Source organism: Rhipicephalus microplus, chromosome X, assembly GCF_043290135.1.
Source record: "Rhipicephalus microplus isolate Deutch F79 chromosome X, USDA_Rmic, whole genome shotgun sequence".
Lineage (NCBI taxonomy): Eukaryota > Metazoa > Arthropoda > Arachnida > Ixodida > Ixodidae > Rhipicephalus > Rhipicephalus microplus.
This window is the reverse complement of record NC_134710.1, coordinates 195954717-195980968: the sequence shown is the minus strand read 5'-3', so window position 1 is coordinate 195980968 and position 26252 is coordinate 195954717. Positions and strand designations below refer to the sequence as shown.

At 42.0% G+C, this 26252-nt stretch overlaps 1 protein-coding gene across 2 annotated transcripts in view; it reads left to right on the top strand.

Annotated features, from left to right (window-relative positions):
- The window catches only part of Piezo (piezo type mechanosensitive ion channel component), a 220079-nt gene extending 197281 nt beyond the window's left edge, over nt 1–22798 (top strand). For both annotated transcript variants that reach the window (XM_037428842.2, XM_037428841.2), the window contains 2 exons: nt 12904–13508; nt 21670–22798. In XM_037428842.2, the coding sequence (XP_037284739.2) occupies nt 12904–13508; nt 21670–21934 (870 nt within the window). In that variant the 3' untranslated portion in view covers nt 21935–22798. The remainder of the gene's footprint in view (nt 1–12903; nt 13509–21669) is intronic.
- Nucleotides 22799–26252: the final 3454 nt, after the last annotated feature.

Below are 26252 nucleotides of genomic sequence, written 5' to 3'. Positions count from 1 at the left end.
CAGAGATGTAGCCTACCACCAAAGGGCTGCTTCTAAAATCGATTCAAGACTATTCACGTATAGACTTGCTTATGAAGCCAACTTGGAGCCAAACTTGCCAGAAGGACATGTTTTCAGCTGAGGAGGGTTTATGAAGCCTGTTTGTACTGTCTCAAGGCACTCACAGATAAAGTTTAAGTAAAGATATGTCTGTGAATTTGGAAGTGAGACAGAGCTGGCATTTGCCCTAAAAGCAATATTGGTAGCACCAGTTTAATCATAATGTGGATTAAGGAAAATAAAGGGTGCTTTGCTTTGTTACTGTATCCTTTATACAGCACTGTCAAAGAAGAGATAAGGTATCAATCTCCTACTTTGAACTTTGACAGTTGAAGTTTGATGTAGATTAAACGTTAAAGATGAGCATTAACTCCAACTAAAGTTAAGCATATGAGTATCTACAAACATTATTGAAAGCAAAACAAAAAAAAGCGCCATCTGTAAGTACTCCATACTCGTATACAACATCAAGGGGGCCTTCAATAACCTCAGCCAGAATGCAATCCTCAAAAACCTCAAAGGCATTGGCTGCGGCATCAGGAGCTACAAGTACCGTATTTACTCGCATAATTATCGTACTTTTACAAGTACCGTATTTACTCGCATAATCCTCGCACCTTTTTTTTTTTTGCAGAAAAAAAAATGCCATTGTTCAGTGCATGTTCAGTGCATTGTTCAGTGCAATGCCATTGTTCAGTGCATGAGTGATCCCTTTCAACTTGAAAACTGCCATAATCGCAGAACGAACACAACATACACTAACAAGCCACAACGTGCACTTGCCACTTTGACATGACTTGGCTTGTATTAGATTGGGGTGTGTGTGTTGATAGCACACACAATGCATAAGAGATGGCGCCAGGCTGTCGTGCACTATCATCATCAGAGATTGGAAGGAGCTGACGACATTACAGCTGCATTTCTTGGGGATGCGATAATTACTCACAGAAAAAAAAATCTTATTTTTGTTGGGCAATGTAGCGGGTGTGAGAATTACACGAGTAAATACGGCACGTCAGAAACTTTTATGACAGACCGTACGGCAACTGTGGACATCTGCAACATCCGCAGCCAATGCTTTCCAATACCAAAAAAAAAAAAGGCCACGCTGCAGGGATCGGTTGTCTCACCGTCAATTTTTATCGTGGCTTAAGTTTTGATCAATCTGCCAAAAGTTCTCAATAAGATACTAGATCTACGACATGCGATGTATGCTGATGGCATCATGCTCTTGATCAGGGCTTCGAACAATGAAAGATAAAGAGAGCTGCCTACAAGACGCCGTCGATATTTTCTAAAAGTATCTCTGAAATTGTGGCTTCCACTGTGCCCAGGAAAAGTGCAAGCACTTCGTCCTCAAGGCGATAACGAAAGGAGGCCACCCGTATACATAGAACCATAACCTAGCTTCACCCTCAATGGGACATAAATTCCAAAAGTTCAGGCTCTACGATTGCTTGGACTTCACATTCACAAAGATGGATTGGGAGCTGCCACCTTACCGAGACTCGAACAGACATGATCACAACTCCTGCATCTCTTCAAGAGGATCGCAAACCAACAAAACGGTCTCAAGGAACACTACATGATACGTATTATGCAAGCTATATTTATCAGCTGTTTTACGTACAGCACACCATACCTGAATTTGAAAACTGCTGAAATATAAAAACTTAACATTACGATAAGAAAGGCAATCAGTCTCCCTGGGACTTCCCGTCATGGCTTCTACTACACGTCTCCTTAAGATGGGCGTCCACAGCACATGACAAGAACTCACCGATGCGCATAAAAACAACCAGTTGGAACATCTCAAGCTCACACCTACAGGGAGGTCAGTGCTAATGTGCCTCAATTACAGCAAGACTTACTTTACCGATGCAAACCAGAAAAAGCACATCCATCTGGATGTTAGAGAGTCCCTGTTGATCACGTCTATCTAACATACCATGTATTCTGCTTTCCACAGAAGTAGATGAGAGGCTAGAGTCATTGAGCGAAAGTTCAAGCAAGACCCAGATGCCCGCTACACTGACACAGCCAAGCATTCGCATAAAAACGCCATACATGCTGACAGCGTATGAGACTGTTGAGGCAAGAGTTGGCAGCGGCCACGATCAAGGCACTCAATTCAGATGCAGGGGAAGAAGCGGCAATCGCTCTCGCCTCTATCGCATGTACAGATGCCGTGATGATCTTCACCGGCTCACAAGCTGCCTGCAGAAATTACACGAAGGGCCGCATCTAAGCCAGTGCTCTTGATAACTTAAAATGGCGATGCACTCCGCTTCCTTTCACTTGCGTATTATGGGTGCCAGGACACAAGGGTCTCCGGAGAAATGAAGCGGCCCACGCCACTTCCCTCGAGTACGTCAGCTGGGCTTCCCTCGACCCTCAGGCTACCTGACCCGTGGCTGAAGAGGTGGAGGCTGTATAGCAGATTTATCCGTCGCTACTGCAGCACTACTAACTGCAGTGACGAGTGCACCCTCCACGATGCCCAAAACTGACAAAAGAATACAGCGTGGTATTCAGACGCTTGCAGAGCAATACATATGCACACGGAGCTCTAGTGCACTGCCTGTACCCAACAAAACATGGCCACCTGTGCCCGCTCTGCGGCATACCAGACACCCTGGCACACTTGCTCTTTAAGTGCCAGTGGCATGCAAGCCGCAACATGCAACCGAAGATGACTCGGAATGAAACAGGTTGAACGGACGACGACCACCCAAGCTAAACATGGGACGTGAAGCTTGTGCTCGCTGATCTGGAAGATCAGCGACAAATCATTCACAGGGCCAAGAGGGCAGTCGAAGCCATAGGACTTCTGGACTAGGGAACCCTCTCAACTCAGGGTGACACCGGGCATTGCTCGGAACACTGTTTCCATAATAAATGTTTATTTTCTCTCTAACTTGATTAGTTTTTATTCAATATATCGAAATTAAAACTACACCAGTAACTTCTCTTGCAAATTTATAAATTGGGCCACAGACATACGATTCATTATTGCACATGGGCTTTTTCATTAGATTCATTAATAAAAAAATGTGTATCATGCATTGCTGTGAATTTCTGTGAAAAGTTCTGAAAGGTAAAAAATTTGCAACTGAGGCATAACTGAAGCAGCCAAACAGTATTCTTTAAAAATAAATCAATATGCTCCAAGTCAGTGCTTCTCAAATGGGGGTCTGCGGACCCCCTAGTGTCCGTGAAGCCATTTGTATGATCCGCAAACCCCTCACCAGCATTTTCTTTAGGTGTGACTGTGCCACATATTGATGAACTGTCCAAAATGAAGTGATGTGGCATGTGTGTCTGATATTTTTGGTAGCAATAAAAAGCACCTGTTTCACGTTCCAGTTGTGTTAATTTACCTACATAATCCCCCTCTCTCCCCTCTGCTACAAGGGGTCCCCCATCGCCTTCGGCCAGTCCACGAGGTATCCCCGACACATCCATGGCTGAGAACCACTGCTCTAAGTCTTACTAGATGACACAACAAAAAAAAGCACATTATGCTTCCTTATTTTTCTATTCTATTGTCATACTACGGGGGAAATGTAATGCACATGCAAATACGGTCTGAACTTCCACCTGGGGTATTTGCAATCTCAATCAGTAGTTGTCTTTTTTAACCAGTGGATGCACTTTGACCCTGCTTTGATAAGACGCCATTCTAGAAACATGCTGTTAAAAGAGGCTTTTGGTGAAGCATTTATTTTTGGAATTTGTGAAAGTTAGAACATGTTCACACACCATTAAACATATGTATGAATGATTACCCTCCCTATATGCTGTTGCAAGTCCAAGACTGGAGGACATTATATGACCCATACCTACATGTTGGTGCTAGGCCAAGATGGGGGGATGTTATGTTACTTGTAGCAGGAGTTTTTTGCTCTTAAGGAATGGAGAATTAGTGTGGCAAAACACTAACTACAAAGCACAAAAAATTTTTAAAATACTGGAGTTACTCATGCAGCTCCAGCTTGAACATGTGCAAATTCTAATTTAGTTTTTCAAAATATGTTGGTGGCAGCAATGCAAGGAGTCCAGGGGCTTTTATTGCAAAGTTATTCATACTCATTAGTCATGCTAACATGATCGCCACTGTACGTAAAAAGCTTTCCAGCCTTGTGGACAAACATTCGGGATTGTCATCGGACATTTCATATTTATATTTATGCATATACTAAAACCTAAAATTAAGGGTAGGAAAAATACTGACATCCCTAACTGTAAAGCCTAGTACAGGCTTTGGTCTGTATATTAAGTGTTCCTTTTTTTTTCTTTGTATCTGTTTGAACCTGAACCATCCTGCAATCATTGTTTAATATGCATAAATTATCTGTCATTAAAAAATATATTGCAGACATACTCATAAAATTTGCATAGTGCTCTTGCATGTGTTTACTTAAATCCATCTTTCATTAGACAAGTCAACCTCATGAACCGGAAAGAGAAACGGGAAAATAAGAGGGGCCATCCATATTCATCCTCCCCTACATTTTTTCGCAGGCCGTATTTAGTCACATATTGCACTTCCCCTCCAGTTCTACCATGACTACTCATACCTTTAGCTCAAGAGCATAAAGCACCAGAATGGCCTTGAATCTGCACTGTAGCTTTACTGAGACACATGAAAGCATTGCATAATATCTACTTTGAAAATGCCATGGCTGAAATAATGCCAGTGCCAATAAGTCAGCGTTCAAAGTGTTAATTGAACAATTTTAAAAATGTAATTTCTAGGCTTGTGCGAATAGTGAATTTTTGGTTTGAAGCGCATTCGAAGCGAATACTGATATTGATCGAATAATTTCGAATCGAATTCGAATGGTATGTATGACATATAAAAAAAGGGAATATTTATCATGATTCAACTAACCTGCACAATATTTGTTTTGAAAATAAATAGGGCTCTATGCAAATGCTATTTATTTTTTCGTTCAAGGGAAGTCAAAACAACCATGAGTAGTAGTTTCAGTAGGATGTGAGAGATAACCTGTAAAATACTTAATGTTTTAAAATTTATTATACTTGGAGCATATAAGTCATCATAACAAGCTTAATAAAATGAAGAATTGATTTGAGGGTAAAAAGGGGCCCTGGAACACTTTTTCAAGTAGCCATGAAGCTAGTTAACATACTTGTTGCCTCACAAATTTACCGCCGCAAAGTTTCTAAAATCAGTCCAGTACGAGCGGAGTTCCAAAAATTTGTTGCATGCTGCAATCTCATTCTCTCTTTTCGTCCCAGCGAAATAGCTGGAAGCTAAGCAGGGAGGAATGGCACGGTGAAAGAAAATACTTCACACGCACCTTGTGACCTTGAGCACCTCTTTTTCTATGTATACTCATGGACAAGCGGCGGCCCCAGTAATGACAAGCGCACCATGCTCAAATCAGTTAATGCCTGTGACCAAAGCTGCATATTATTTCTTGGCTGTGACAAGTGATTTCTGAGCTTGTAATGTCATTTGCCGAGGAAAGAAAGCAACATTTAGCTTTGAAAATTTATTTTGAATTACAGGTCGTGTGCTGGGTTATAATATTTGCCTCCCATGTTCTCGGTAGCCTCAACTACCAATCGGCAGTGTTTTCTGACTATGTTCAGTAAGTGTTGCAGGGCCCCTTTAAATTTGAAGAGGGGCTTCACGTCAAAGCAAACTCTTTTTTTTTTTTATTAAGTGTTTTCACTGCTTAGCACTCCTACATTGCAGTGAAATCACTTTTACAGGTGGTGACATGCGGACTAATATACATTTATTCGTTGATTGCGAATACTTCGAAAATATTCGATAATTTAAATTCGAATTGAAGCGCATTTGAATATTCCCACAAGCCTAGCAATTTCAGAACACAAAAATAGTGATGCCAGAATACGCAATACAAGAAGTGATGTTGTTGCTTTTTTTTTTTTTCAGTAAAACAAGAAGCATTATACTGACATTTTGACTCTGGAAGTTAATATAAATGAGTAAAAATATAGAACTTTATAAAGCACTCATTCATGCAAGTTGGTTAGAATTTTGCTATTTAAATAAGCTCTTATAAATTGGCACTTCAAGGTGTAAATAGGAGTCTGCTTGTATTAGTTACTATAATTGTACCATGCATTTTCTGGTAACACCAATGTTTTTCAAACTGGACTAGTCTTGGCCTAGCTAGAATACGTCTCCACTCAAAATGTACTTTTATGGAAAAAATGACTTTTTTCCAAGTAGGCACTTTTTTAATGGATGTAAGGGTACATATTTTATGTAAGTCAGGTTTTAGGTGTGTGGTTTATATTCTTTGTTCCCATAAACGATTGATGCTTAGTATTGTTAATTTTTTGATGATGCTTGAAATTCAAGTGATAATTTTGCAGCTTAACTGCCATCATATGCAGTGCTTAAGGCTGCAACTTAGCACTTGTCTTCTATTGGGCAACTTCTTTGCACCATACATACGTTTGGTGGACATAAGGGCCTTCTGAACATACTATCCAGTAGTATTTGTGATTTGTGACTATGTTTAGGTTGACGTAGACAACCCTTAACCTAAAGCCAAACTGTCGTAAATATTATTTGTATAAATGCTGTTGTGTGCCTTTTAATATTCAAATTTAGTCATTCAATGATAATAAAAAAGTGAAAGCAAATTATGAACAATGTGACAGCCATCAAGAAGCGGAACTGAATTTTTGGGTAATTACGTACTTAAAAGCTACAGATGGCAAGAAGTATGCTAGATTTTGGTGCTAATTATATTTATAGGCCAAATCACTGAAGTCAGCATTATTATTAGCTTTTGAAGATCTGCAAGAAATCAAGCTACATTGTAGGCAAACCACTCTGGCCTTTTGTTGATGAATAACTATAGTATGGACTGAACGTTGGGAGATTTCTGCTCAACATGTGATTCAGCAAGCCATTAATGTATCTAAGATAACCGCAAAGAAACTCAATTGGGAGCGAAAAACTGGGACATAAGATTTATGAAACTTGTCAGTTAAGTGCACTCCTTTTCTAATGACTTTCCATCAACTTGCATTGAGAGAATGAAGAATATTAGCATCCTTTGTTACAGGGCTACTAGCTGGTTGTAATTTCTCAACCAGCATGGCTTTCTTCTCTCCATATTTTTTTTATGTAACCACTACCCTATTAAAACATATGCTAGTTAATATTCAGTGATATGCTAGTACGTCATTCCTAGACAGATGTTTAAAAAACTACATTGCAAAGAGAACTGTTCGATTATGAGAGAGCTCCAGTATTACAACTGGCTTAGTTTTTTCAAGAGTGTTCAAACTGTTCTCTCAGTAACATTTAGCAAGAACAGTGTTTTTTCTTGTTTTTTAGTTTATTTCACCTGTCTTTTTTTCCTGCGTACTTGAAAACTCATTGTGCTGTCTTCAACAATGAACCAAGTGCCTGCAGTGTGCATAGTATTAAATAGAAAGCATGCATGTCATACTGTCTACTCCAGGTATCATAAATTCTGTGAAATGACCTAGCTAGGACTGGCTTTTGCAAGCTGAAGCAAACCTACATCAGTTCCCATGAATATACCTGGTCATTTATACACCTATTCTGCACCTTTTGAAACGAATTACAGGGTTCAGAGGTCGTCAATGCTGCACCGCTGAAACAGATGACTAGGTGCAGCACCTCGTGAACCGATTCATGTGGTGCAGGCGAATCGAACGGACTTAAAGCACATGCTTATTGCACATAGCCGAACATACTTCTTGGAACTCTAGTACAAATACTGTTGTAGAGAATTTTTTGCTGTTGCCTCAAGGTCTAACACTTCTGTCTCCTATGGTGCCATTGGCCCATTCTTTTCGGTTGCTGGTGCTCTGCACCTTGATGCAAGCATATTCACAGCACAGGCCTACACCATATTCCTAGCCATCAAACACATTAAACAATTGAAACTACTGCAGTGATATGCACCGTTTCTTAAGCATGGTAAGAGGCCTCAAAACTCTGAAAAAAAAACATAAAAGCAGTGTCCTTTGTCTTTTTCTATTCACTCAGACAGTATGTTGTACAGTCAAACCTCGTTAGTGTGTACCCACTTTAGGAGTACAAAATTAAAACATAGTTGTGACGAATCCCCGACCAAGTCCCATAGAGACTAATGCGTTCGCAGACCATTTAACTCTTTTGTTACCATGCCTATTCAAATTGATCATCAGTGATCAACACTTTTTGGTCATCGTTTTTGGCATGTTAAATTTCTTTCTCGTGTACCCAGCACTTTCTAGTAGTTATTTCAGCCACGTTTAGAATTTTTTTGAATTTGCCGACTTGGGCAACATAGCGATTTTTTTATAGACTTTTACACGAACCAATGTAGGTGTGTAGTTGGAAAAATGCACTAGTTAGGCGAACTTCACAGAAGTGCGTGCCCCTCGTGAATATTCTACAGTAACATCAAAGTTCTGTAATGAAAAGAAACTTTGCAAGCCGAATATCGAATTAATGTGTTAGCTTCGCAATTTGACCGAGTTGAGTTGTAATAATTGTCGGATATTTATGCTAGCTAATCAAGAGGGAGCTGTCTATAGAAGTCAGGGAAAATTCATTCTGCAAAAAGATATTTCCCATGGTCCGCCGCATGTATAAAGTGTGCAGGGGGCTCTCGCAGCCAGTTTTCAGCCGCTTTGATTTTGCTTGTATTTATATATCAGACACAGGCTCACATCTAGTGTCACTAGTCGCTTCTATTACGCGGTCGTTACGCATGCATAGGGGTGCATCAGCGCTGCAAAACACATGCGCTGCTTGAAACTGTCGTGTGAGCCCACCTGAATTGAGGTGAGAGCAAGCCGAGATTTCGTGGATGACAGCACCTCAGCTTCAAGTTTTATGGCGGTGATGCTTTGCGTCAGCCTGAGACATTCGAAGCCGTTCATTGGTTTGTTTTGTTTGCATCCTCAAGTTATCTCCTCTGCCACAAGTGCATATACCTTCTGACCTTTGTGCATAATCTTATAGTTACTCAGGTTACGTGCGTGGTCCACACTTTGCTAAGGCACGATGTGGTGGCGCTGGCTGCAGAGCTTCTCCTAATGGCAAGGTGGCCCCCGGAGCACATCTTGGCCCTGACTGCGGAGCAGGGCGAAACATTTTAGAAGTGGGCGCGATATTGTCCTTTTTTTATTACAATATGCACAAAGATGGAAAGGTATATACTTGGATGCATATATTGGAACAACAATCTATGCGGAGTGAGGTGGCTCGTGGAAAAAGGTGACGCTAGTTGAAATAGCGAAGTTCATTGGACATCTCATTTATAGAGGGATTATTCACATCATGGGTATCCATCTGTATTAGATACCTAGAGACTCTTATCACAAGGCAACAAAAATTTACTGAGAAGAGTGTACGAGTAGACTTGTGTCTCGCGAAAAAAACCGTGCAATGTTTCACCACATGGCATGAGCAATGAAGCAGCACCTCGTTTCTGATTTTTTTCGTCTATGTAAACAGAAATATCTTGTAAAACATCAATTATTCTTATACTGTTCCTGGATCATTTATCTACAAAATGTATATTCTGAATTTTCTTTGTTTTGAATATGTTTGCATATTTAGTGTTTTTTATTCCATTGTTTACCAGCTGGTGATGAAAAATTTCACTCTTTCCACATTTTTATTTATGCTAAAATATTTTTGTTGCTCTACTACCTATATTTTTTGGTAAAAGCATTTCATTCTGCAAAGTTTGGTATGCTGCAATGTGTGCTGGAATAGTTTTCAAACTTGGAAAAACGATCTTCCCAAGACCTATGAAAAACAACCATTCTCACGCAGTAACGAAAGAGTCAAGCTGTAGTGTTCGGCTTATGCCTATCGGTTTGTGTGTACTAACTGCGTACCGCGATAACATTTTGCACCCCAAAATTTTACTGCGCCGCTGAACTTCCGGACGTCACAATGTGCCGTGAACAGTTTTACATCATGTTGATAAGTGTGAAGATCAGCCGATAGTTATTCAGACTTTCGCGCAATTGCGGCGATGACATTGCGAGTAATCATTGCGAGTAATCATTGCGAGTAATCAGCAGGGTGGCAACCACCGACGAAAAGCCTTATCACAGTAAGCATATCCCCGGTTATCTGCTCGGGCATGCGTGTGGCATAGCTCCATTTTACTTGTAGTAGGTGGTGGTGGTAGAAACATTTAACAAAAAAAAAACTCAAGGGAGGTATGCAGTGACCGCCTCATAAGAGGACTGCACCCTCAACTACTAGGTGGGGATCCGAAGTACGGGACCCCATTGGCGTTGGCTGCTTCTTAGGCTCGTCGAACCAAGACCTTTTAACAGGAGACTACCTGAACGCGCTGGGCCACCAATCGCTACCACTTCGTTTTGTGGGACCGTGTTCAAAACCGCACCGCTTTACAGAAACGCAAGCAGCTTGCTGTCGTGGAGTTTAGCGTTGCAGGTCGCAGGCACCGAGAAATCTTGCTGTGTTATGCCAACACGCGCACCATACAGCAAGCGTAGTTTTGTTGTAACCATGCTGCACGCTTTTATTCACCGACAGCCCCCAGCATGCCATGGTTCACTGCCAGGACTGGTAGAGCATTGTGGAGAGCGCATTTCTTGCAGAAAGCTCTTCATCTTGTGCGTTAACCCAGCAGGATACTTACCGCATCTGTGCATGGCCTAAAGCGGAGACTGCGTACTCTACAGCAAGTGGATCGGCAGTCACGATGTGCGCCGAGTGAGCGAAGTGCTGCATGCAACTAGCCATGCAATAAACGATTTGGCTCTCTGCGACCGTACCGCATTTAAAAAGAAAAAAAAACTGTGTCAGTTTTCGCTTAGAAGTAGGCCGTGTAACAACTGTATCACAGACAGCTGATTGTGTCCATTTTTTCATTGTACCATGCTGCGTATTCCAGATACCGCAGAAGTTTCGAAATGCTCATCGGCATTGCCACCGCGTGCTATTGAGCAGTTGTGTGAGAGTCGCACTTTTCTGGACTTCGGCAAAAAGAATCAAGTGGCTTTGCTGTGGGCACTTTAGGCAATATTTTCCGTAGCAGTGAGTTTCCTTTGTTGACGGCAATGGCGCATGTCAGGAGATGCAAATTTATTGCTGGTGGTTGATGCGTAGTACATTTAGTGCATAGTTATGCACCCATTCCGGGCAAGTATGTAACAGGGTTTCACTGTATAGTGCTGGGTGCCATATCACCATGACAATCAAGGAAACGTGTTGGCAGACCAGCTAGCTGCACCGTCAACCCAGCCACTGCTGATACATCCATAGCTATTCCTGCACTTGGCCTAAAACCTCTTCTGAAGCGAAAGCTCAGCCCTTATTTGCAGAGCGCATGGGTCGCGCACACACACCAAATAAACTGCACATTATCAAGTCACAACTCGGTCATTGGCCATCACTATCAGTCACGCCGCAAAAAAACTAACACCTACTAGACTAAGAACAGGACATACATACATGGTACACTCATGCCTTTTGTCTAGTGGGAATCCACCATTATGTGAGAGATGTGATGCACTAATCATGCTTCACATTTTAATTCAATGTGAAGAATTAGGCACTCTTATAAAACAATTTTTTTCCATTACCCTGCTGACAACAAATACCGTTTCATTCTGCAACGTTCATCGGTCGGGAGTCACTTTTCATTCAAGGGCATCTACATTCAAGGGCATTTACAAGACACTTCTGCCAGTGCCAGGTATCTCCTTCATAGTTTTATTATCACAATTATTCGACATTCATTCTCACTACACACATTTCACATCACACTCGTTATTTTAATAGTTGGACTTGTACGTGCCTTCGTGTGCAGAATTTTAAGGTGCCTATACAGCCACGTACCATAATCGTTGTCCACATCTCTTGTTTCATGAAATAGTGCTCTTTGGCCATCAAATGGCCCTTGCACAAAAAATGCCACACATCATCATCATCATCATCATCATGCAAATGTTTCATTGAAACTAAAGCAGTAGTCTAACTTTTAATGTTAAGTTGAGTAAGGCATGGTCTGCAATAACAAGTAAAGCTGCAGTTTAGCTCAAGAGCAGAAGAGCACTAAATTGTGCTATTTGGTTGACATTTATTTGGTTAAAGTTTCTACTGTGTTATAACAAGAACAACAGAAGAAATAATAGCAGGTGCACAGTGCCCTCAAGTAGGTGCAGTATTATTAATATTAATAGCAACAAAATAGTCAACTGGTACTACACGAAGGTTCTTAGTTCTATCAATCACATGCATTTTAGTAGACCTTTGCTTTGAATTAAATTAGCAGGCATACAGTGTCGCACACTTCGGCAAATATGAAATGGATCTCACTCTGACCGTAGACAGAAGTGAATAAAATAATCGTGTTGGTTCTCGCTTCAGGGCAGCTTCAAAATACCGAGGACTTCCAACACCAGGTGTACTGAAAACTGTGCACGCAAAGCCACTAGCCATCTTAGCTTTCTCAGGTTTTGCACCTACAGCAAATGGTACATGCAAGATAGGGGGTGCTAGGCTCATATGAACTCTGCTACATAGAAAGATAGTGCCACCGCAACGAAGCTAGATCTGGAGGTGGGAACGCACTCTCCCGTCTCCTCTCTGCTTTTATTGGGTACGTCTTAGGACTGTGGCATCAATCCACAATGCTTCTCAGCTCACCCTCACATAAGTTTTCCCCCCTTGCACCTACTATGTACTGTGCACAGGCACCATTTTCTAGATAGTTACAAATGCAAAATCTGTTCTGTGAAATTGGCATGTTTTTTTAGATATGATTGAGTTTATATAAGCAGATCGAAGTTAAAGCTATCATTCTGATGGATCTGGTGGGTCTGTTTTTTTCAATCCAGGCAGAATACAAGTCCAGTGCAGCAGCCCAAGCATTCTTGGCCAATTACGATGCAGCTGATGTTGCTGTGGTGACGTTGAACGGCAACTCAACTGCCATCTGGACAGTGAGCCCTCCGAGCCAGGAGGCCCTTATCGCAGAGTTGAACCGCTCCGCTGTGCCTCTTCGCCTCAGCTGGGCCTTCTCTCGATCAGTGGACAACACTAATGCAGAAAAAGTCGTCGGCAATGAGCGAACAGTGCAAATTTCTGACAAGGCAGTGCGTAAGAGTTTGGCGGAGATGCTTCATGGAACACCCAACAATGTTACGGTACCTCCTATTTTACCCCGCTTCCTCCTGGTACCGCGCAAGGGCAAATCGGACGTAATTCGAGCTCTAGACACGCCTGGTATGGAACCATACCGCAACTTGACCCTTCGACTGCGAACTGGAGCCTTTAATAACTTGAGTGCTCGCAGTGAATGGTGGGAAGTGCAAGAGCATTGTACAGATTCATATCCGTATCCATTCCTGCGTGATGATCAAGGCTCATGCACCGACTTAAGCCTAGTTGTCTTCAATGACAAAGTCTTCCCTCAAGCCCTTTCACAGCTGACAGGATATGGGTAAGCCTTCATTCCTTAATTATGTTGTAAATTCACAACCACAATTTCTAGCATTTACATGACTATTGAAAAGCTACTTCCAAACCTTTCTACCTTTTTAACAGTTTCTTTTACATTACATCTGTTCACTAGTAACGGAAGGCTTCAGAAAACTGCAAGAACATGAACAAAATTGTGTTTTTATATTTGGTGCCTCTTATAGCTGCTTTGCAGTGATGATGTAATTTCTGGTAACTATCCTCATTATGTATGGTACAACGGATGCACAGAGGAACAGCCCCTCTTGAAGTAGCATCAGAAGAGTATTCTTGCTAGTCGCTGGTACTTCCACCACTAATGCATTCTAGGGTTTTGAAGCATGTGTGAATTTAATAGCTACATCAGTGATGGGCTCTTTGTATCTTGCCGTGTTATTTTTATTAAACATGCCCTGCCGCGGCAGTCTAGTGGCTAAAATACTCGGCTGCTGACCCGCAGGTCGCGGAATCGAATCCCTGCTGCGGCAGCTGCATTTTCGATGGAGGCGAAAATGCTGTAGGCCCGTGTGCTCAGATTTGGGCCCACGTTAAAGAACCCCAGGTGGTCGAAATTTCTGGAGCCCTCCACTACGGCGTTTCTTATAATTATATGGTGGTTTTGGGACATTAAAAATCACATATTAATCAGTTTTAGTAAACAGGACCAATAACATTTACAGTATTAAAAGAAAAAGTACTTCATTTTCTACAATTTGATCTCAGATCCTCCCCTTGTTCACTTTATTCATTTCAACCATATATTTTATCTCTAAGTATTACTACCATTTTTAGTGCTCCAGCAGTTACAATAAGTTTAGAATGACAAAGTTGTGCTGGGTGGTGAAGATTCATCGCAGAAGGTAGGCATGCAGACTTTCTTGTGTCCTTGACTGTGCACTTTTTTCCGTGAACTTCTTTTAACAGAAGACTTTCAAGTGTGCTTAGCCTAGGCAAGAGAATAAATGTTCAAGCATTGAGTTTTCATTTAAGCATAAAGAATGCACGTGGCACTCTACAGTACTTTACATGACCCTCTTAAACGGCAGTGCTTGTCAATGTTGGCATCTGTGTTGAAGTCTGCACTACGTGTGTCATTATGAACAAATCGTGTAGCTGTGGTTGATTTAAGCTTTCTCTGTAACGTAACATACCTGCCACTGGCATCATTCAAATAGTTCCTTCTTAAGTTCAGTATTAAGATATAGAATTTCTCACATATTCTATGCGCTCTGGAAATGGACATTATACAAAGCAGTCAGTGAGGAGCTGACTATGTTGCATTGTTTGGTTTCGAGCTAGTTTTTACAAAGCCTATCGATTGCTTCATGCAAACTAAACAGTTGTGTGCATGACACAGGCTTTCAAGGCATGTTGACTTCACTGTGAAGCCTAAAGTGTAGTTTATTGTCCTAAGTAATGTCAATATACTCATGTTTAAGTGCAGATGCCCTATTAACACAGAGATATACATGTTACAGTGCTCTGACATGCATACCACAAGCAACATTTCTTGGCATGTTCATGCTGGGTCGAGCGTCACTAGACTGTTAGTGGCAGGTTTTAGTGGTATACTTATTTTGATAGTTATTACATTCTCATAATGGCAGATAGTCACCACCACAGAACTGTAACCAACATTAGGCTAGGAAAGCCTAGCTCACAGTAGACTGTTATCCACTCCTAGCCAACTTTGACAGCAAAAGCCAGCATTAGCCAATGCTAGCTCTCATTCATTCAAAATAAGCTATTATTAGTCAATGCAAGCCTCCACTTAACCAACATTAGCGAGTGGTGGTAAACACAAGCCTACATCAGTAAGCACTGTCCACCATGCAACTAGGTGACACTTGGCCAACATTAGCCATCAGTGACACTATTAGCCATAATTAGCACACACCCTATCACTTAGCCGTAAATTTGCAGCTTGCCGTAAATTTGTAGCCATTTTAGATGCCGATCATCTGCTGCTCTGGTGGCGTAGTGGGTTGACGCGCGCCCAGTTCGGGATGCGATCGTGCCGCAGGTCGTCAGCTCAAATCCCGTTTTGGATTTTTTTTTTTTACCTTTTATGGTTTTTTTTTAATGCTGTATTGCTTTCAAGGAGTCATAATTTTGCTTTTTTGCGAGAAAATCGCGTCGCTGTTTGTGCCGGTTAATAATCCCTACCGCGTTGATTTTTCGAAGTGCAGTGGGTATGTTGTTGGTGTGCAACATGATGCGTTGTTTCTGTGTGACTCAAGTTCGAATCACGCTGACCAACTGAACTTCTCTTTCTTTTCTGCTTTCATTATTGTTTCGAGTAATGCTGCCTATTTTTAAGGCAGAATTCTACAGTGAAGCGATGGGAGGAGTCGCTGGCGAGCGAAAACCTGGGCGATCACCTGAGTCGAGGTTCTCGCTGACGAACCCGGCTCACTGAGTGGCAGCTGCCGCGGGGCCCTGGTTTGAGCTCCGCCCACTATGAAATTTACTGCAGTACTCCAAGTGTACAGAGTTTTCACCACCACCATTAAAAGCGCGTGCACAGACACTACTGCATCGAGGCAATTAATACATGTAGCACGGTAATGATGTTATTATGACCTGGCCCTTGTTACATAGTGCTGCTGTTTGTGTTCTTACTGAAGTGATTGGAGAAGTTTTTATTTTTGTTTTTGTTTTTTATTGCTACGTGAGGTTACTGCGTTATACGGCTACCTTCCCTCATCGTAGGATACATCAATGCTGCTAGATGCACGTTCATTCTTGCGTATTCGTTTCATCGAGTCGGTCACACCTTGTGGTTTACCCAAGCCCGCAGCCGCACCAGCCAGCACTTGCAAATCAAAGCATCCAGACAACCAGTCACACCCACGACTTCAGCGCACTCGCATTTTGATCACCGAGAACGATGCAGAATACGTTTCACTCCCGCAGAACAAGCATCGTCTCAGGATGGGAAGACAGCTACAGAGAGCACACCACCGTGCGAGTATCTACTGGACCGTAGAGAGCTCAAATGTCTATCCACCTTTGCATAGCAAGAGCACACATTCATGGGGCAAAACGTGCGTATCCCCTTGTTTGAAGGAACCGATTTGATCACATGAATAAGCCTGTGTATGTGATTTCAGGCGAAGGAGGCTTGAAGTCACTGTCCAACTACACAGCTCTCAGGGTTGGAACACATTTTATGTTGACCTGCACAACGTTTGGCATCAGCTAGCCCATATGTCGCCTTTATACAGCGACACGAAAAATACACGGAACGGATTAATTTGGGAACATCACATTATGTGTAATGAATTATTAGTTGGAGCTACAGTATCTATGCAAAGGAACAGAAACCACGCCAAGGGTGGTTGTTCAATGCGATAATAAAGTTAATTCGCGCGCATACAGGGGAATATGCTAGCCCAGTGCTGTAACAATTGGAAATTATTGTGGAAAGTTTGTCATTGCACGTTGGATGTAAAAGAAGGTTGATAGTTATATCCCCGATGAATAAACATGATTATCATTTAAAAACAAGTAACAATACTTTAAACAATTCTGAGAAAAGAACATTAAAAAGAGCGCGATTCGCACCAACGTCGAACACCAACGACACTGGGCCACGAAATTCACATGGTAGGGCCGTCTAACAACCACCGCAGACGACATGATTTTCTTGCAACATTACCTTGAACAAAAAAAAAATAAAGCATTTGAAAACGGGAATTAGAACTGACAACATGCGTCATGACACAACCGCTTCTCCAACTGCACGTCAAGCCACTAAGCCACTAGAACAGCTAGACCGTGGTGTCTAAAACGACTACAAATTTACGGCAACGGCCCCCTCATTTTTACCATTACACTCAGGTGACGGGCCCCTTCATCGTAGTCATTGCCTTACGATGACGGGGCCATCGCTATAGCTGCATCACTATTATTACACGCCTCGTCACTGTTACAATTCCACTATGGTGACGGGCCCCCTCACTTTAACGATAGTACTGCACTGACGAGCCCCATAACTGCAGTCACAATTACACTACGCTGAGGGCCCCCTCATTCTAACGATAGTACTGAGTTGATGGGCCCCGTCACCATAGTCACTGCCTTACAAATATTTGTCGCACGCTGCAAAGGCATTCTTTCTTCTCTCATCCCAACAAAAGCGCTGGAAGCTAAGCAGGGAGGGATGACAGTGGCAAAGAAAATACGTCACCCATGCCTCATGACCTTGAGCACTTTTTTTTTTCTTCAAATACATGGCTTTTCTACTGCGAACATGTGCACATGCGTGGACAAGTAGCGGCCTCTCGCGGTGATCCCCGTAATGACCAAACACGCCATGTTCAAATCGGCCAAAGGCTAATACAAGGCCTTCTACGAGTCATTCTTTAGTATCTTCCATCATTTGTCGAGAGAAGAGCAAGGAATTTTCAGCTAAATTTGATCATTTATTGTGAATTACAGGCCACGTGCTACACTATAATATTTGGCTCGAGTGTTCTCAGGAGCCTTTACTATCGATCGGCAGTGTTGTCTGACCATGCTCAAGAAGTGTTGCAGGATGCCGTTCCTTACCACATGATTGTCATCCATATATTTGCCTTCTGGTATATACCGTGTTAATTTAAATGACATCTATGGCTTTATAATGTGTGTCATGTCATTTGTGAAATTTCTTTCACCTGTACCATGACATGAATTAAACAACATTCATTTCATGAACTATTATAAATATTGACATACACTTCTGTCATACACCATGCTAATTTTGCTGTCTAGTACGATGTTAACAAAATGACTACGAGAGCATCATGGATGTAATGATACATTTATGTAAGAGCTGCACTTTTATCCAATTTTGGTGGAGTGGAACCTTTCCACGGAAGTTTGAAATTTTTGTACAATTTTTGGTGCACATATAGAAAAACCTATTTAACCTTGTATATACTATATATTATAATGTAAATGCAAGGTCAAAAGCGGTAGCAGCATTGGGACAGAAGCAGCAAGAGCTGGTCCGGTATATGGGCAGCATTGCAGCAGCAACTAGGCAGTCCTAGCTCGCGCCTCTCACCAATGCGTGATGTCGCTGCAGTAGTGGACATTTCTCTTCATTACAATTTGTCCCCCATCGGAAAAGAAGCCACCCTGGCGACCCACGGAAAACGTAGTACGAGCGGATTGTAATACGGTTTCAACCTCTGTACGTGAAAGGTTGCACGAATGCAAAAGTGCTGGTCTGTGGATGGTGTAACGGGCTCAACGATGTAGTTAACAAGTGAAGTCTGCGAGATAATGCGGTAGGGTCCCTGGTGTTTTGAAAGAAGCTTCGAGGAGAGACCTGTAGGGATAGAAGGAACCCAAAGCCACACAAGGGTGCCCGGAACAAAGTTAGGGTATGAGTGATTATCGTCACGCCGAGATTTTTGTCTTCATTGATCGATGGTTGTGAACAACTGGGCAAGCTTACAGCGTTCCTCGGCGCGGTGGGCAGCTTCAGAGATGGGCGTAGACTCGGAGGAATCGGGGTGGCAGGGCAGAATGGTATCTAGTGTGGTGGAAGGGTCTTGGCTATATAAGAGAAAAAAATGGTGAAAAGCCCGTAGTCTCCTGTAGAGCAGTGTTATATGCGTATGTCACGAAAGTCAAAATGAGGTCCCCAATCAAAGTGGTCTGAGAAAACATATTTGGATATCATGTCGCCTAGGGCATGGTTGAATGTCTCCGTCAAGCCATTTATTTGCAGATGGTAGGCGGTGGTAGTTCAGTGAATGATACGGCATTCGGCAAGGAGTGCGTTGACGGCTTCAGAGAAGAACACACGTCCTCTGTCACCGAAAAGTTCACGCGGTGCGCCATGACGGAGAATGAAGTTCTGCAGGAGAAAAGATGATACGTCGCGTGCTGTGGCAGCAGGCAAAGCGGCTGTTTCTGCGTATCACGTTAAGTAGTCGACAGCAACAACGATCCAACGGCTTACGAAAGCTGTGAATGAAAGAGGCCCATGCAGATTGATTCCGACGCGTACGAAAGGCCTGGCTGGGCAAGGGATTGGCTGGATCGGTCCAGAGGCGCGATGAGGAAGAGCTTTGCGTCGTTGACACTGCGGGCGTGACTGAATGTACTTGCGCACAAAGGTGTACATGCCTCGCCAATAGAACCGGTAGGAAAGCCGAGCGTATGTTTTGAAGACTACCGCATGTGCGCACTGAGGGTCAACGTGAAAAGCTGAACATATTGCTGCACGAAGATGGCGAAGTATGACCAGTAACCACTTTCGGCCGTCAGACTTCTGCGATAAAGGAGGCCATCGTGAATCTCTTCGGAAAGATGGAGAAGTCGATGGGCCTGAAAGGAATCGCAAAAGACCACTGATCCAGTCATCCTTACGTTTCTCAGAGACCATGTCGCAGTTTGCTGGGAACGCAACCGTTTCGTCCACAGCAGATAGGCATGCAGAGCTTTCGGAGGAGACAGGTGAACATGATAGGGCGTCGCCATCAGTGTGACGTCGGCCAGGCCTGTAGACAACACGCATGTCAAACTCTTGCAACCGCAAAGCCTACCGAGCGAAACGGCCGGAGGGGTCTTTCAATGTGGATAACCAATAAAGCGCATGATTATCGGTGACTATGTCGAACGGGTGACCATATAGGTATGGTCTAGATTTATCAAGAGCCCAAATAATTGCCAGACACTTCTTCTCTGTCACAGAATAGTTCTCCACTTTGGTGAGGGTACGACTTGTGTATCTGACTACGTACACCTGGAGTCCCGATTTGCGCTGCACGAGCACGGCGCCGAGTCCAACACCGCTAGCATCGGTGTATACCTTAGTTGGAGCAGTCGCGTCGAAGTGACGCAAGATTGGTGGCGAGGTTAACAGGCGGCACAACTTTTCGAAGGCATCGTCACAGGCGAGTGACCAAGCGTAACTTTTCGAGTCGCTCCGTAGAAGTTCAGCCAAGGGGGCAGTGATCATCGCAAAATTACGAATAAAGTGGCGGAAATACGACCAGAGGCCAAAAAAGCTGCGCAGTTCCTTCAGAGACGCAGGTTTAGGGAACTCTGCAACTGCTCGAAGCTTGGCGGTCTTTAGAGACAACATGGCCGAGGATTGTGAGCTGACTTGTGCCGAAGCAACATTTCTTCAGGTTGAGCTGAAGGTCAGCGTCAGTTAGGCAATTCAGTACTTCATCTAGCCTGCGGAGATGCATTGGAAAATCTAATGAAAATAAAACCACGTCATCGTTGTAGTACAGGCATGTTTTCCACTTCAGGCCACGTAAAAGATTGTACATTATCTGCTCGAATGTTGCGGGCGCGTTGGAAAGACCAAAAGGCATGACACAGAATTCGTAAAAGCCATCAGGTGTGACAAAGTTCGTCTTAGGCTGATCTTCAGATGCCAGAGGGACTTGCCAGTAGCCGCTCCGTAAGTCAATAGAAGAGAAGAACTGCACACCGTGGAGGCAGTCAAGGGCATCGTAGATTTTTGGTGAGGGGTAAACATCTTTTGGAGTTATTTTGTTAAGACAACGGTAGTCGAAAAGAAGAACGGGTCAATTTGCTTCTGTGTTAACGAGAATGACTGGAGATGCCCAGGGGCTATTCGAAGGCTGGATGAGGCCACGCTTGAGCATGTCAGCTACTTGGTAATCGATAACCTGGCGCTCGGCTGCGAATACGAGATAGGGTGTCCGCAGACTTCTATAAGAGAATTCTATAAAGACTTCTATAGATAGATATAGTCAAAGTGCCTTTCTTTTGCTAATAAATGCTTCAGGTTTGAAAATTAGTGTATTATAGAATAGTTTACAGGGGTGAGAGCATGCTATCGCAAATGACATGCACTGCCATGGTCCTAAAAGAATTGTGCTGTAGTATAATAGAGCCAAAAATGCTGTATCTGCAGTTTGCTTGGTGTTTAAAAGTAGACTTTGGAATTTCTTTTGATTTTGAAGTCACTATGCCACCCTGCCATTTATGACCCACATGAGTTACTAAGGTTATGTAAATCTTGGTATTTTGTAGGTTGGCTGTCTCCATAAAAAAATTAATAAAGAATTCAATGTGTACATTAGTGCATTGTATTAGTATTGAGTATGGTTTGCAGCCTTTATATCTAATGTCCTTTTAATTATATTTTGATTATACCATTGCAGAATTGCGGGGCTATACACCACCTTCGTGCTTGTCGTTTCTCGTCTGATCCGAGGTTTCATGGCTGGCAGCTCATTCACCATCATGTTTGATGACATGCCTAATGTGGATCGTGTGCTGCAGCTTTGCCTTGACATCTACCTTGTGCGGGAAAGCCGTGAATTAAGCCTTGAAGAAGACCTGTTTGCCAAACTGATATTCTTGTATCGTTCCCCAGAGACTTTAATCAAATGGACACGTGCGGCAGACCAGCCACCACTGGCCTGATTCCATCACTTTGGACAGATTCTGTTGCCGTTTTACTGATTATGTTGTGGCATTTTGATACTTCCATCATTTTCTATCTTCACTGCATTGGAGACTGTGAGGCTGTGGCAGCAAACTTATTGCACCATGTTGCTTATGCCTACCCATCCATCTACTTTTGAAAATGTGCCTGCCTAGATTATGATCATTGCAATACTTACTAAGTCATTGTTGGAACGAGAAGAAATCTTAGACTATGCAAAATATTATATAGTATAGTAACAAGCAGCATTTCTCTTTTGTAAAAGATACAAGCCTTGTTATTTTTGGTAAGTGCCATAGTTTAGGGCACCTGTCTTGGTCTTTCAGATTGTGGTGATGTGCAGTGCTTTGTATCATTTGTAATATATTTTTTTACTGTGATGCGATGCATAGAAACATCCAAAGATTTATTATGCTCGAATGACTACTCTTGTATATGCATGCCTGATGTGAGATAATGTTTACTTGAAGTAGATAGGCCAACAGAACTGGCATATGGAAGGTTTGTTCCTGCTGATGTGTCTACCCGAGTGTAAGGACCATAATATTTTAATATTGAGTAATGAAGCTTTGGTGTAAATTTTTTCAGAATATTACGTGTTATAATTGTTTTATTGTCATAGCGTACTGTGTAAATGTAAATTGGGAAGTTTTTTTTGTTTGAAGTTAAGTTCGTTGACATGTGATAAAGCAAAAAGCTGCTTATGAGTCACTTTTAGCATTCTGTAATTGATATCTTGTCTGATTACGCCTACTTGTAAATTTGCAAAGTAGTGGTATTTAAGTCAATAGCTGTAAAGCTGTAACCTTTTTTGATTTTAAAAAATAAAGTTGCACTATGCATGTTGGCACTTTTTTATGCTTTGCTACAAAGGACAATCTCCATGGCACATTCTCTCCTAAAAAGTAGTGTATAGATCATTTGATATACATCCATCGTCTCCACTGCTTCATTTGAGAATTCACTATTTGTAGTAGTCAAATTTTCGTTTGTGTGTAATGTAGGCTAACATTGACTGTAGTTAGAAACAATGGATATGAGGACAACCTCCATGTTCCAAATGCCTCTTCAGTAGGATAGCACATTTTTGTTTTGCAGGGGCAAAAGCTTCATAAAGGGACCCTGCAACACTTTTTCAACTAATCGTGTAATAACCACACTTTAGGAGCTTGCCTCACAAATCTCTTGCCACAAAAATTTTTCAAATATGTCAAGTGTCAGTGGAGTGATAAGGGTTAGTCACTAGCTCCGAGCAGTTTATCCTCTTTCACTGGAAGCTACACTGGAAGGAATGACAAGGGGGCAGAACCTATGTCGGCACACATCATGACCTTGAGCATTATATAGATCGCCACCTCATGACAGCCGCAGTTCCTATTAAGAGATAGAGGGAAAAGCTTTAATGTTTAGTACTATGATAACGAATATTTCTCGTTGAGTATAGTCCTTCATTATAGGCCCTGTTGGCTTTTGCCACTTTGTGTGCCCACTGAATCAACAGAGGCTGCTCTGAGCTGGTCAGCACAGCCTCCCAGGGGGAATGTGAAAGCGAAGTAATAGAGGGGTAGCCAAGTGGTGTCCACATGTAAATCGGGAGCAATTGAAACTGTGTTTTTAACTGAAACTGCTTGGGCTACCTGCGCAGCATGAGAAGCACAACTGTTGTGCTAACAGATAGCCTGTATTCCTGAAAATCTGGTGTACACTACACCAGCCTTGTTATACACTACACCAGCCTTGTTATACACCAGCTTTACAGACAGGTAGTAGCCAAATACACCCGACTCATTTTGAAGCAGTTTCAATTGTCTGACTACCAAGCGATGTCTGCAAATGCATGTAACTTGTGAGGCATCTATGAGAGCAAGCGAGCACTGATAAATGACACAATAGTTTTGGAAATGACTGCACGCATTGATAGAGACTGTTTTAGCAGGCTCAGAATGAGGCAAGTGACTCCGGGACACGTGTTTAAAATGGAGTGCTGCACGCAGCATTCCCAGTGTTTCCACACATGAAAATAGAACAACACTAGACGTTAAGCTGACTTCCATCAATTGAGTGCCAATGTAAGATCAGATGAGAGTGCCAAATAACTTCGGTGTTTTTTATAAAAGGCACGTACATTTTTTTTGCTTGAGCCCAAAACAAACGGAAGCATTACTGAGGAAGCTTTTTCAATCAAGAATTCAGTTAATATTTATATCCTTTCCTTTATATATGTAATACTTTTTTCCAGTTAGTACGTAGTTTGATGTGACAAAAGCAAGTAATGCTTTGCTTCAAATACAGCCACAATCGAATGCCCTGGTTTGGTTAACATAATCTTTGGTTCACATGTTCAGAGGAGTTGACTACTAATTGGCAGCATTTACTGGCTATATTTAAAAGGACTTACAGAGCCCTTTCAACCAATGAATAAGGCTCTTAACTACCACTAAATATTTCCACTCATTCAATTAGAATGCCTTGCTCTTAAGTACACATGTATTGTTTATTTGAATTCATTCCAATTTATGATTAGAGCAGTCTTGCCATGTTTAAATCTCTAAAGAAACAATGCATAGCCCTTGGTTACATATTACCACATTTCTTGTGTTTTATAATTGCAGACCTGCATGTGCAGTGGTGAAAAATTGAAACGCAAACAATTTATGACTAACTAAAACCCCCTTTTTTTGCCTGTATGTTTAATGTTAGCATGATTTTACCTCGTGTGTGATGTGAGGTCCAAAAAAAAAAGGAAGTATTTTACCACTATGTAACTGCCAATACAAGATTGTGCTTTTGACTTCTTACAGAAGGTGTTTCATTTTGGAATTTTTTATTCATGTTTCACTTGTCTGTGACTGTACATTTTGGTAACATCTATTGGTAACATCATTTCTGTGTTGCATCAGATAATTCAAAGTATCATATATGCTCCTCAGTTATTTGTATGTCTAATTTTGGATAGTATTATGCATTTGTAAATGTATATAGGCCCGATTTCTTGTATCAAACTGTCCATTCTCAAATACCATATTTATCACAATTCAAATGTGAAATTCATAGTGGTTTTGGGACGTTAAATTCAAGGTATCCATCAATCATCATCAATCAAATGTGAAATTTAGTGATACACTCAAGCCTCGAGATAACGAAGCCATGTATAATGAAATATCAGTAGTAAATTAATAGCCTTGCAATAGATACAGGGTTCGAAATATACCTTTATAATGAAATTTAGGGTATAATGAATCAATTTTGATTAGGATGCAATTTTGTTATATTGAGGTTTGAGTGCTTTGTGATGTTAAGTGCTGTCATGTTGCATTCGCTAGAATACTTGATTGATTTGAATTTAAGCATGCATAATATGTCCAGCCCATCACGTATGAAAGAAACTCTTGGATCACTCCCAATAACACAAGCTTCCACAGTGGTACAATCGTTACGTTGCTCAACTGCTGACCCCAAGGTTATAGATTCGGTCTCAGTTGCAGTGATTTCATCCCGAAATAGTCTGAATGCTGGGGGCTAGTCTTGGTTAACACTTACTGAGGGGCTAGTTGATTTTGATGCATATAGAAACATACCGAGGCTTCACAGAATTTTTTTTTGCACAGACAGATCCAAAACGTACGGACACATCGGCTCTGGAGTTATTAGAGCAGAATAGGAAGAAGGGCATACACTTATGGAACCAGGCTTCCATGCTCGCTGCTTAACTCGTCATGGTATACACAGTGGCAGAAAGAGTGATAGAAGACGACAGTCATAACATAGTTATCAGTTGCTAGTGATTCTTTTAGCGCACTCCAGTTGCTAATAAATATATATATATATATATATATATATATATATATATATATATATATATACCGTATTTACTCCCATAATGGGCGCACCCCTAGTTTGGTCGCGGAAAATTCGGTTTTCTTTAATTCCGCGTATAATAGGCGCACCCCGAACTTGGCCGTGATCAGAAACGATTCTACCCCCCAGCGGTACAGTTGGAACGCGGTCCCCGTACCCTGAAGAAAAAAAGAAGGCAAATCGACGAGCAAATAAAAAAATTCGAAGTGCAGCGACCTAACCAACGTGTTTGTCGAAATAAAACTTGAAAAAAAAAAGCGTCCATGAGCGAAAAAAAAAAACGGCTGTTTCATCAATTACTGATACCCCCCAAATCGCCGCGCTTTTTGGAGGTCACGTGTACAACGCCGGGGGCTCGATCGCCATACAAACGCCATTTTGCAACCGGTGTGCGTATGTTGTGGTCGTGTATTGAACTTTGGTTCCACCATGGGGAAG